Consider the following 12204-nt stretch of genomic DNA (forward strand, 5'->3'; position numbering starts at 1 on the left):
TAACTGTGTTTTCAAAATCTACATATTTTATGTGTATAAGCAAAAAAATATACGTTTTCTTTTACGATTTTTAAATTAAGGGCAGGCTGCTGCTGAAGATATGTTTTATGTTTTTTTTTAAATTTATTTTTTAAGATTTAACTCTTATTTTGTTGCTTCCCATTAAGTATTGTTTTGCAAAATATTATCAATATGCAAATAAAGCTTACCATAAAATTAAACTACATGAGTAACAAAAAGGCTTTGCATTCATGTATACAAAAATGGATGGAAAATTACTGAGCAAATGGATTGCGTGGATTCGCTCCGGGGATATCCAAGTTACCACCGGTCGTTTGATAAGTTCCATAGGTGTTGCCGGTTCCGTTTTGAGGATTCATTTCGTTGAGTCGGGCATTGGACAGTGCTCGAGGTATTGGATTACTTGGAACACCATGTGGAGCTAAGTGAGAAGTTTCCTCAGCAACCTAAAATTGGGGATAGAGATGTTATTATATAAAAACCTTTTGAAAATTGTAAAAAATTAAGTATACCTGATGAGGATCCTCAGTAGCAGGAATCTCTGATATAAAGCCTTGTTCTTTTCGATAAAAGTTAATGAAAATAAATGCTCCCAAAACAACCAGACACATAACACCGTATCCTCTGAAAGTCGCAGTTGTTCCATAATAAGTTACAAACATTCCTCCAATTATCGCTCCACATCCGCGTCCCAGTCCATGATGGATTCCTTGGAGGACACCTTGAGCTGACGATCTTAAATGCTGTGGTGTATTGTGGGCAATGTAAGAACATGAAGCCGCCCAAACAGCTGCATGAGTTATTCCTTGCATCAATTCGAATGGCAACACAGCCCAAGGATTAGTTAAGTAGGAAATGTACAAAAATCGCATAACATTTCCAATCAGTCCCAGACACAAGACCTTCACGTGTCCGATTTCAGTGATTAATCGAAAGCTGAAGAAATATGCGAAGATCTCGGAGACGTGATTTATGACCGAAGCTATACCAAACAGCGTTGGAGAGCCTCCATAATCTTGCAAATGCCAGAACAGAAACGTGAATATAAGGCCAATTCCGAAACCCATGAACCAGGCTACAAACAAGAACGAGGCACACTTTAAATCCTTAAAATGCTGCAATACCGATAACCACTCTGGCATTTCTCTCGTTGTTTGAGCAAACATTTTCGACTGTGCGCCAATGTTGGGCTGATTCAAAGGAGCAATTCCACTCGAAGCCCCACCACTTCCAACAGCCAGTGAAGGCAGATTAAGCTGAGCTGCAAGCTGATTCTGCATCTCGTCCTCTGCAGTTCGATTCAAGTCAATATTGTCTGAGGGCTTTTGTTCAGGTTCAGAGAAGTCGTATTTAAAAGTAATCTGGGTTGCTGTTATTACGGCACAAGTCATTAGAACCGAAAATGTTGCAAAACAAATGGTGTAGTTTTTCTCTTGTCGCTCGGGCCCGCATGGATGGTCGGGAAATGAGGTCGAATGGTCTAAAGCGATGCCCACAAAGAACATGGAAATTCCCCAGCCTAGAGACCCGAACATACGTTGATGGCCATATTTATCTGCATCTTCTCCAAGTAGCGTTATTACAGCTGAATCGGCAAGAGTGATCGCAGGAGCACTGAAGAACTCTCCGATGAGAATGAGCAGAAGCAGTAGGAAGAAAGCTTTTTGAATGTCCTGAAACGATATTTATTTATTTTAGAAATATGAACTTAAAACATACAAGAATTACTACATACCGGAGTTCGGTAAACCATCGATGAAAATATGGGACTAACGTAGTCCTTATGGTGCTTATCATCGTAGTTCGATGCAAAGTTCACATGGATCGGAGAAATTCCAGCATCAATTCTAAAAGGAAAGGCTGACCGACGTTTCCTATATTGAAATAAAGAACACTCCATATTAGAGAGACATCAAATCACTCATTATCTAAGGAATATTTGCCTTTTGACGACTTCCGTAGGTCTATGGGCATGTTCATGGAACAATTCAGAGCTCGTTTCAAATCCTTCAAATGGTGATACATCGCGTCTCACTCTAGTTGTCGTCAATACAAAATCCGTTTGATTTCTTTGTTCGATGCATTTCACAGCCTCTGGTTGGATGAATCCCAAGGGCAGTGTGAATAGAACCCAACATGCCAGGGAGCCTATAAGCAGCTTTTTGCCTTGTTTGCATCTAGTTTTTAGCGTAAAATAGAAAAGTTCAAACTACACGCTTATGAGTGAAATTCAAACCTGTCTGCGTATGATCCCCAAAACGGTGCCGACAAGAACTCAACGAAAGGTCTCATTCCTATGAGAATTCCACATTGGCCCGGATTCATTCCCATTTGTTTGAAATAAACTCCCATCAATGGAAACAGAGAACCAAAAGCCGAATAGAAAAAGAAATAGAAGCCCTTGACGACGAGCAATTCTTGGTCTACTGGACCGAAGATCATCTCAATGACATCAGATTTTCCTCGAATTTTGTGCGTTGCCTCTTTCGGTTCGGGATATCTAAAAAGAGGTATTCAAAAGTTAAAGACAATCCATCAACCAACGATTGGTCATACTTACAAAGATGGATCCACTTCTCCCTCGGCTTCAACATCGACCCTAGGTCTGGCCTTAACCCCGTAAGGCTGTTGGATACCACCTCCAATACCACCACCACCACCGCCGCCTTGACCATAGTCAACATAGCCACCTCCAGCACCATCTTGTGCATACCCTCCACCATATTGGCTAGCTTGTTCGTAACCTGTCTGTTGACCATAACCTCCAGCCTGTTGTCCATAAGCACCAGGCTGCTGTCCGTAGCCACCACCTGCTGGCTGCCCATAGCCACCTCCCCCGCCACCGTATTCATTTCCATATTGGTCCATGATTGTTTGTTCCTTTAGGTGTGCTTGGATCTTTTGTTATGCCTTGCACTATTGCTTTTAATCCTATGGCGCACAAACGATTGAATTTCTATTGTTATCGTTGTCTGACGGTAAAGTAGATTGTATCTATATTGGGTCGGTTTGGTTTTTATTGTCTTTCGAACTTTTGTGTAGCTGGTGCTTTGTTCTGCAATATATTGTTAGCTTTACAAAATATGTAGTCCTGAAAAAAAAATAAGTCTGTTGCTGTAGAGAAAATTGTATGTTTTATGTGGGCTTGCTGGTAGGGCATAAATGAGAGAACGATGTTTGGGTCATCAGCCGTTTAATCAAAATAATGTACTCTAAGGACGCTTCCCACATTGGGCTTCAAATCAAAAAAATTCGTGCAAAAATAAATCACATATTTAAACGCAACGTATTTCAGATTTTCTATTGGCGTTCGGGTACTTTTCGGGTTCTGATTTTGGGCTACACATATTTTTATTTAGTACGGATTCTGCAACCTTAATAATTTGGAATTGCTTCCATATCACGAGGGATATAGGATTTTACTAACTTTGCAACTCGTAATTGCAAATATTTGTATTTTATTGTGCCTTTTTTGCCTTTCTTCGCCATTGTTGCTGTTTATTAAATTGTGTTAAGAAATATCTAATAATTGTTTTAGCATTAAAAGAAATGCGAACATTTTCTCATTCCGTTGAGAATCTTTAGTTAAAAATCTTGTACAGTTTCATGCACACAAAAATGATGGAAAATGTTCGAATTTATGCATGTATTAATGTTTATCTGCTCAAAAATGCTTGGTACTTCTTCCTCGCCTTCCTTCCAAGCCCTTCTAAGGGACAACCGAAGAAGATTACTAGCTGAGAATTTTAAATAAACTCTTGGTAATCCAATGTTACCATGACTTTTTTTACCTTTTTAATTGTTTTCTTTTGCCTTTTTTAATTTTTTAAGGTCAATAAAGTCCTAACCCTGTTCTCTACTCAAAATGAACTGACATTTACACAAGAAACTGAAGATTTTCTAATGATTTGATTAAAAAATAGTAAGGTTAGCCTGCTTACATGTTGAAAAATTTTAATGTAGCTTTAAGAATACATATTTTTTTTTTAATCTTGGGAACCGTAATTATGTAGTTCTTTTATATCGCAGTAATTAGAAAATCTGGTTTCCTTCATAATATAAATAATAATAATATAGAATTAGGTACTAAGTTGAACTAAGTAACGCCCAGTGTTTAATAAGACATTCTTAGCAGAAAACATTCTTTGCTTTGTATATACTTAAACTCTTTAAGTTTGGCAAAGTGTATTGGAAATTACCGTCAAACATATTAAAATATATTTAATAATTTTCACATAAAATATATGACACTTTTAATTTAAATTCGTTTTTTTTTTTAATTTATCTACAATTTTATAAACAAAGCTTTTATGGTCTTAAATAGGCATATGAAAAAATGCAGGAGACCTATTTTAGGTTTTTAACTTTCCATAGGAAGTTATTGCAATTGATCTGATTTGTCACATTGAAAATTTTGACATTTCTCGACGTTTCAAGCTCCTTAGAATCTAAATCAAAGATTTCTTAAAGAGAAGTATGTGTGAGCTTGTGTACGCACGTTCGTACGTCTGGGTAGCTTTTTTACTCGTACATATCTCAAGATTCAGTAGAGATATAGACTTCAAATCAAAAAGACAATAAGACCGAAAGATTCAGAAAGGACTTTAGATTAGATTAGATGGTTCATTCAAAATATTTCATGAAGCAATAACGATACCGACTTCAGTTAAATTTATAATTATGTAATGTGTCTTCAAACCAAACTAGTACAATTTTGAAAAAAAAAATCCAAGTAACGGTTTTTTTTATAAATCTGATAAAAAATGGTTTTCGACGAAAGTTTATCTCACACAAATTATTGTTATTAATATTTTTGTTTAAGTTTTAGAAAAATCGCTTGACAGGCATGGAAGGAAGTTACCATTGCGGGTCACATCCCCGCTTCTGCTTAACATTTTGTTTTTAAAAGTTTGTCACATACATAGGTAAAATTTCCAATGAAGAGTGTTCAAGTTGTTTGTTTTTCTTTAGTTTTTTATTTAAATAAACAAAAAGTATGTATTTTAATAAAATAATTGTAGTTTAACTCAAAAACGCTTTATCTCAACCGGACATTTAAAAAAAATACTTTTTTTAAATCCGAATCCTGGCTTTATATATAAAATCTACAGTGATATCATCGTAAATTTAAGAGACCGACACCTAATGGTTACGGCAATTTTAGCTCGTGTTTTTTTTACTTAACCAACGCCATATTGCGACCACTGTGGTCGAAAAAAAATATCTTCACTATATTACTATTGATTTTATATAACATTAGTTTTCTTAGATATGTGGTTTTCAAGCTGACAATGGTTAGGTTCAGACCACTTAAGTTACTTTGTTTGACCAAGACAGCTTGGAACTTTACTTCACTAATCTCTACCTTTAGTTCATTGTCCATCAGGATTTGTATTTTATATTGTAAAGAAATGCTACTTATTTCTTTTCTAATTTTACAAAGAACCCTTTTACACAAAACATAAAATGAAATTTGCAGGAAATACAAAAATCAATGGGTAATAAAGTTCAGCTTTCAGTTGAATGAAGAAACATGATCAACTGTCATTTTGACTAACTTTCTAGTCAACTTTCCAATAAAGTTGCCTAATTTTAAGACAATTTTTTGGCAGTCGTCTGAATATACCCAATATTTTCCAGAGTTGTTCTTTTTGAAAGCTGTTACTTGATTTATGCGCAGTTGATTTGGTTTGACATTTTATAACGAGCAGGCTTATTCCTGAATAAAATTTGCAGCTGGTCCAAATTTATTACCAAAATAATGATTTGTTTTACGTGACGCATACATTTAATGAAGAAACTTTTGGTGAGTGCATTATTTGGCCTTGTGGACGTGGAATTGTGTCGTGGCCTCCAATATCAATGGATTTAACAAAGCTGGACTATTTTTTTGCGGAGCCCAAAGCGACGCATTATAAAAGAATATTTTGATCGTTTTTGCTGACATACGTTGTCGAAAAGTATGCTACTCGAGCTAGCCATCACAGCGACCATACCATCCCGAAGACTTTACAGTGCCGCTCACTTGAATAGGACCCCTATTGCTTTTGAATTCGAAGTTCAAAAATATTAGAACTAGAAACAAAAATAACCCCATTGTTTTTTCAAATTGAAGTCTTATTAATTAATTTTAAATTAGAAATAAAAACAATTTAATCACAATAAAACGATATGATTCCAAATATAAAAACTAAAATTAGTAATGAGTGCTTCCACCTTGGTTAAGAATAAACTTAAAAACTCTATTACTCTATTTGGTAGAGAGTAATACAACTTTTTGATGTAGTCCATCGAATTGAAGTCCAGCTACATTTTATTGCTTCTATAAGTTCATTATTGTTTGAATACTGTTTACCAGATTAATAGACGTTTCGAGAAAGCCATTTCCAAACATTTTCGTATGAGTAATACTCTGGTCTTTTGTATAGGGCGTTGTCTTGCTGTAATATCCACGGCATAAAAAAACAAACAGTCATTGATTGAAGGGAAAACCTTTTGTAAAAAAAACACGCTTTACAAAGGTCCCGGCCGAATACCATTATTCATCCGATCCATCTATCTCAAAGTGCTACAAAAGATACGTGCTGAAGTTGGTGACCACAATATTTTTGTATGCATCGTTGAAACGACAGACAAAGCAGGACTGACGTAATTGTTGGGCATTTAAGGGTATATGGATGAAGGTACCTGTTAGCGTCCGAAGTTCTGGAGAGAGTAAACTCAACATGGTTTAGGTAACTTGCATCGCTAGCGGTATAAACAGAGCTTGTGAAAGCATACGCAGTCACTACTCAAAAGTTTACACCTTTGTGTCAAACTTGAGAAAAGTATTTCTGAAGAGTCCATCTAGGATTGCTATTTTCAAGGATATGGAACCTGAATTGCCACTGCCACCTCAACTTGTATGTTTAAAACTGGATTTGAAATCGAATTTTTGAATTTACATTTAAACTAGGTTTTAACTCGCTGGGGTACTTGGTTAGAGGCAGCATATTATGCGGACTATTTTCCTCGAATCAAAAAAATCGTCAGCGCTCTCGAAAATGAAGCAAGCTGTGTTGCATTTTCAAAAAAATTGATTGAAAATGAAGAACTGCAAGCGTAGCTGGCCTACATTAAAGTTAATTTTGGGTTTTTGGTCAATCCGAAAAAACATATGTTCAAAGACATACAAAAAATAGGTATACATATTTGAGAGTCTGTACCTACTTATAATTTAAGCTAACACTATTCTCAACAAGGAACATCAATTGGCGAAGTGCTGCCTGTTTTCAAAGATATTGATGAAAATTAAAAAAAAATAAAAAAAGCAAACGGACACACTATAAATTATAAAATAAATTCTCTAAAAAACGGCGTGGATTCCAAACGTCCAGAAAGCATTGAAGTGAATAATGTTGAAAGTTTTTGACGGGCTCCACTCATTTCAGCTGAAGTTTAGAGATCAATTAGATCCTTCAAAGCCCTTCTAAGGGACAACCGAAGAAGATTAGTATCTAAGAACTTTAAAAAACTCTTGGTGGTCCAAGATGATTGTTTTTTTTTAATGCCTTTTCTTTACCTTTTTTTATTGTTTAAGTCAACAAAATCCTAACCCTGGTTATTATTAATCAAAAATTGCGTTCATATTTAAAAGGCCATTATTTGGGGATCTTACTTAACAATTACGCCATTACTAAAAACAAAAAGATAGACAATTCAACTTGCCATTTAGACTTATTTGTTTGAGGCCACGAAAAAGTTTTATTCTATACATATATGTCCATCACTCGATTCAAGATCTAAAGATGAAATTGGTGAAGTCATCGAGGAAAAAAAGCCGGAAATTTGCGCACTACGAATTACGTAAACCTGACACTAATTTTCTAGGATTGTTTTTATTGTTTATGTATGACATATCTTGCTCTTCACAATGAAATAAACATCAATTGATTTCTGTTAAAAGATACTCCTTTTCATTCAATATTGGTAAGAAACTTTTTATACACTTTTTATACTGTTAGATATTCAATTTGATCATTTTCATGGTAAAAATTAAATACCATAAATCTTAACCATTTAATTTTAGACAAGATTTCCGATTTATGCAAAAAATTGAATTTATGCGAAAGCTTTAAATAAATACACTCACTGGAATGGAGCATCTTTGATAGACTTCGAGTAGCTTATACGTCTTATTCTTTTTGTTTTATTTAGTTTTAAATTGATGGTTATTCAATAAAGAGTTGTGAATAAGAACCCATTGTTCGATTTATCTTACATCCACACAGTTATAGAAACCTTTGTTATATTACATATTGCATTAACATTTAAACTGATTATTTAGTAATTTTTTTAATAATCTGCAAAACATCAATAACAATTGGTCAGTTTCAGAAAACATAAGGGACTTCTTTTGCAGTCAACTGAATTTTTTGAACGTTAATTTTGACCAAGGCAATTAGTTAGTTTTTAAGTGTCATAAATTACAAACTTGCAACTTTACTTCACTAACTTTTATCTTCAGTACATCTTAAAAAAACTACTTTCAAAATTATTGTCTATAAAACACTACTCAGGTAAGCTACATGTCCATCAAGATTTGTATTGTAAAGGAATATTACTTATTTCTTTTTCAATTTGACAACGAACCCTATTACACTAAACATAAAATGGAATTGTGCAGAAAATAAATAAAACATAGAGTAATTAAGTTCAGCTTTCAGTTGAATGCAAAAACATGGTCAACTGTCATTTTGACATAAATAAGTAGACATGACTTGATAATAAGGCCGATTTTTCTTGACTTAGTTTCCAGTCGACTTTCCAATAAAATTGTCTTAATTGGAAGGTAAGGAATATGCCTTCTGTTCAAGTCCTATATATCGCCTGCATTTACCCATTGCCAAGCCAATCCTTGCATTTATCTTACACATGCTTTAGAAAATAGAAGTTCGCTTAAAAGAAGAAGGAAATGATTCGCACAAAATTTCCGATACCTCATCACCTTTTTTGTTCGGATTTAAATAAATCAAATTGTATAACAGTTCTTTTCTAAGAACCTTCTTCTTCAAAAATTACTTCCTGGAAAAATCGCCCCATATACATGTATTTTTTTCTCAAGTAATTGACTAACAACTTCATTGAAGCACAATGGAAGGCTTGAATGCCTACAGTAAGGATCTCTAGACTCGTTTTCACTTCCCTTTTTATACATTCTCATTCTTGTCTCTTTACTCAGCAAATCCTTATACATAATAATTCGATGTGATTAATTCTTTTAGCATCATTCATTTGCCTGTCAAACCCTCAACTTGCCTTCAAACGAGACGACATTTAACGTCGAGCGTCAATTCTCATCAGAAGTTTTATTTTTTTTTAACATGCCAAACACTACGTCCAATCACATTATTGTATGTTAACTTTTATTGTTGTTGAAAAATCGAACTTCAAATCAAGATGATGCTATAAATGTCACATTTAAACCGAAAATCGATTCTTCAAAACAACAACAACAATAACAAAAACAACAACAAAATATATGCCAAATACCATTTGACATTCATGAGTAGGGATAGGGACCAGGGAGACACTTGAGAGGCTGAAGCTCCTTTATGTCGCACGCACTTTTCATCATTGTCGCGTTTCTGGTGAATATCTACTACATACCTACGAACATACTTAAGAGGATGATTTTCTCGCTGAGAATAAAGAATAATTATTTTTCTTCCACAACAATGTCGCCGAACCGTGTTCGTACTCAAGTGTTTAATATGGAAGAATCCTTTTGTTATAAATATAGACTTTTTAAATTGTCATATCCTTTCAGTTTTTTCTTCCTCAATAGAATATAAAACACGATTTAGACTCCTTAAAGCAATTACATAAATTGAAGGTGTATGTATGTACATAAGTCTCATTAGCATTTTTATCCAATTTTGTATACAACAAATATATTCCCTGATATACTCATAGGATATTTTCTATCCATTTGAAAAAAGGATGTAGGTACCTATTTTTGAAAGTGTTAGGACGACAAAAATAATGTAGATACATTCTTTATTGACCCTGGCAGAAGAAAAATAAATGCAATTGTGACTTAACATTCTTGAAAATTTTACTTTTACTTACAAGGTTAAGAAAATGTTTATATACTCACTCTATAATCTTTTTATTCCTTGTATCCTTTTTGTCTTTTATCCTTTAATCAAATACTTATCCTTTTGTACATTTTACACTATTATTAACATTGCAAATATTTATTTTGTTCACAATTTCTCTTAAGAGACTCACGGATAGTACACATTTTACTTTTTATGGAATTTTTTAATTTTATATTTTGATTAAAAACCAACAATTTTTAAGAAAATTTTATCCAGGACGAGAATACGCAATACTTTAATTTTTGTTTTTTGGAGTCAGATAACACTTATTTTTTGGCCAAACTATAATCGATTGAATTGAAATAATTTTAATTTTCTAGACGACTACCTTCCTGTCGACCAAGTAGTGTATAGAAACAGCAGCGCCATCATGCGATCGATTTTGTAATGAAATGAAAATTCCGTTCACCCTCTCGGCTGGGTAAACTTGAACAGAATTTAAGTTGAGTAACTTTGTGTGTGTTTGTGTGGCTATGATTTAATTTCCGAGAGCGTGACAGACACAGAACAGAAAAGCTTTGAGTTTGGTGAAGCTTAAGCTTAGTCGAGTTCACGTTGACGCGTAAAAGTGCGTTAGAGTAACATAAAAGAGAAAATGTTTTAGTTGTATTTGTTTGTAGTGATAAAAATTCCTCACTCATACATTTAAGAAACTGTGAGAAACAAATTTTTGGCAACTAAGAAGTTTAAAGGAAAAACGTGAGAAATAGAAATAGGGAGGTTTATACTTTTGGCAATGATTGAAAGAAGCATGTTTCCTCGGTTCAAGAGTTGTATCAGACAGCTGTGCTTTTCGTTTACTTCTGATAAGAATTTTCCTCTTCGGAAATATTTTTGAATTGAGAAACAGAATTTGAAACTTGTTTTTTGTTGTCTATTCTGGACTGGACTACATAAAAGGTTATGAGCATTTTCTAAAAAAAATGAAAGTTATTGATTACTAGTTTTTCACTCTCGGAAGTACATTTAATAAAATGTTGAAATTTTCCTTACCTTTTTGTTAAAGAAGTATGGAAATCGATATCAAACAAATGGCCAGTTGCAGCACCTCATTGACCAATAAACCCATCTTCTCTGCTTCGGTCGTAATATGCAAAATCGCGTAACCGACATGAGGGTTTTCCAATTATGTCAACCAGTTGGTCCGTCATTTTTAAAATATTGCATGTAAGTGCATCGCCTAAATCCTTTTTCTACATCAAAAGCATCAGTTCCGGTCTTCATGGAGCAGCGAATATTCTCTATTGTCATTCTACACGAACAGATTTTCTAAAGTTCTTCTCTAAAGATGGTAGCATACGAGGTCTTCAAATCGATGAAGAGATGGTGGATATCGATTTGAAGTTCCCGTTCTTTTCTAAAATGTGCTGTAATGTGAATACTTAATCAAAAGTGGACTTTCCCGGTCTGAAGCCAAACTGTTATAAACCTATCAGATTGGTGACGAACGACTCCAGACGTTCACATAATACGGCAGAAAATTTCTTAAAAGCGATTATATTATTAGCGCTGAAGTTCAGAGGGTCTTCCCTTGTGACCCCTTGTGGACATCGAGATGTGTGTACTAGCTACCACAACGTCTCGTCCCAACTAAATCTATCAGCTTGAATCACTCACCAGAGATGGCGTCGTACAGGCTGTATCTCCCGATTGTGCCACCAAATATTTCTGCTCTTTCTAGCTTGTCTCCTAAGACAATTTTAATATCATAGCCATGGCACTGCTCAAATGACTTGCCCATGAAGCTCGAAGGTTATGTCTTTGGTGTTTTCATCTTTCTCCTTTGCGGGATTTGTTAGTAAATTCAACCTTGGTGCAGATTTTCGTGGTGCGCTCAGTCACACTGTTCAAATTTAAGACTTTTTACCTGAGTCCAGTTCCAACAAAAAAATCCACATTAAAATAGTCGCTACCTTTGTTCTCGTTATCTGTCGCCGTAGTATATGTACATCGCAGTCTTTTACTCTGCGTTTACTCAGACTATCCCATCGCAGTTTAGGACTTTCTTTCATTGCTACACGTGGTCTATCAGGGGACCTAC

General features: G+C 34.6%; 1 protein-coding gene across 1 annotated transcript; it reads right to left on the reverse strand.

Annotated features, from left to right (window-relative positions):
• Window positions 1–10559, reverse strand: LOC129939200 (major facilitator superfamily domain-containing protein 6). Its single transcript, XM_056047124.1, has 7 exons — window positions 10160–10559; window positions 2582–3112; window positions 2258–2521; window positions 1965–2198; window positions 1757–1895; window positions 534–1694; window positions 1–467 (listed from the first exon to the last, which is right to left on the reverse strand). The coding sequence occupies exons 2-7, from the start codon at window positions 2887–2889 to the stop codon at window positions 276–278; spliced, it is 2298 nt and encodes a 765-aa protein (XP_055903099.1). The 5' UTR covers window positions 2890–3112; window positions 10160–10559; the 3' UTR covers window positions 1–275.
• Between the last annotated feature and the right edge of the window lie 1645 nt (window positions 10560–12204).

This window comes from Eupeodes corollae, chromosome 1 (genome assembly GCF_945859685.1).
Source record: "Eupeodes corollae chromosome 1, idEupCoro1.1, whole genome shotgun sequence".
Lineage (NCBI taxonomy): Eukaryota > Metazoa > Arthropoda > Insecta > Diptera > Syrphidae > Eupeodes > Eupeodes corollae.

Bases quoted from the DNA above. Each gene is read 5' to 3' on its own strand.
- LOC129939200 (XM_056047124.1), bottom strand. From the start codon at position 2,889: ATGGACCAATATGGAAATGAATACGGTGGCGGGGGAGGTGGCTATGGG. The intron at 1,695-1,756 runs GTATGTAGTAAT...ATATCGTTTCAG, and splicing joins CGATGGTTTACCGAACTCCG to GACATTCAAAAAGCTTTCTT. The intron at 468-533 runs GTATACTTAATT...CCCCAATTTTAG, and splicing joins CTACTGAGGATCCTCATCAG to GTTGCTGAGGAAACTTCTCA.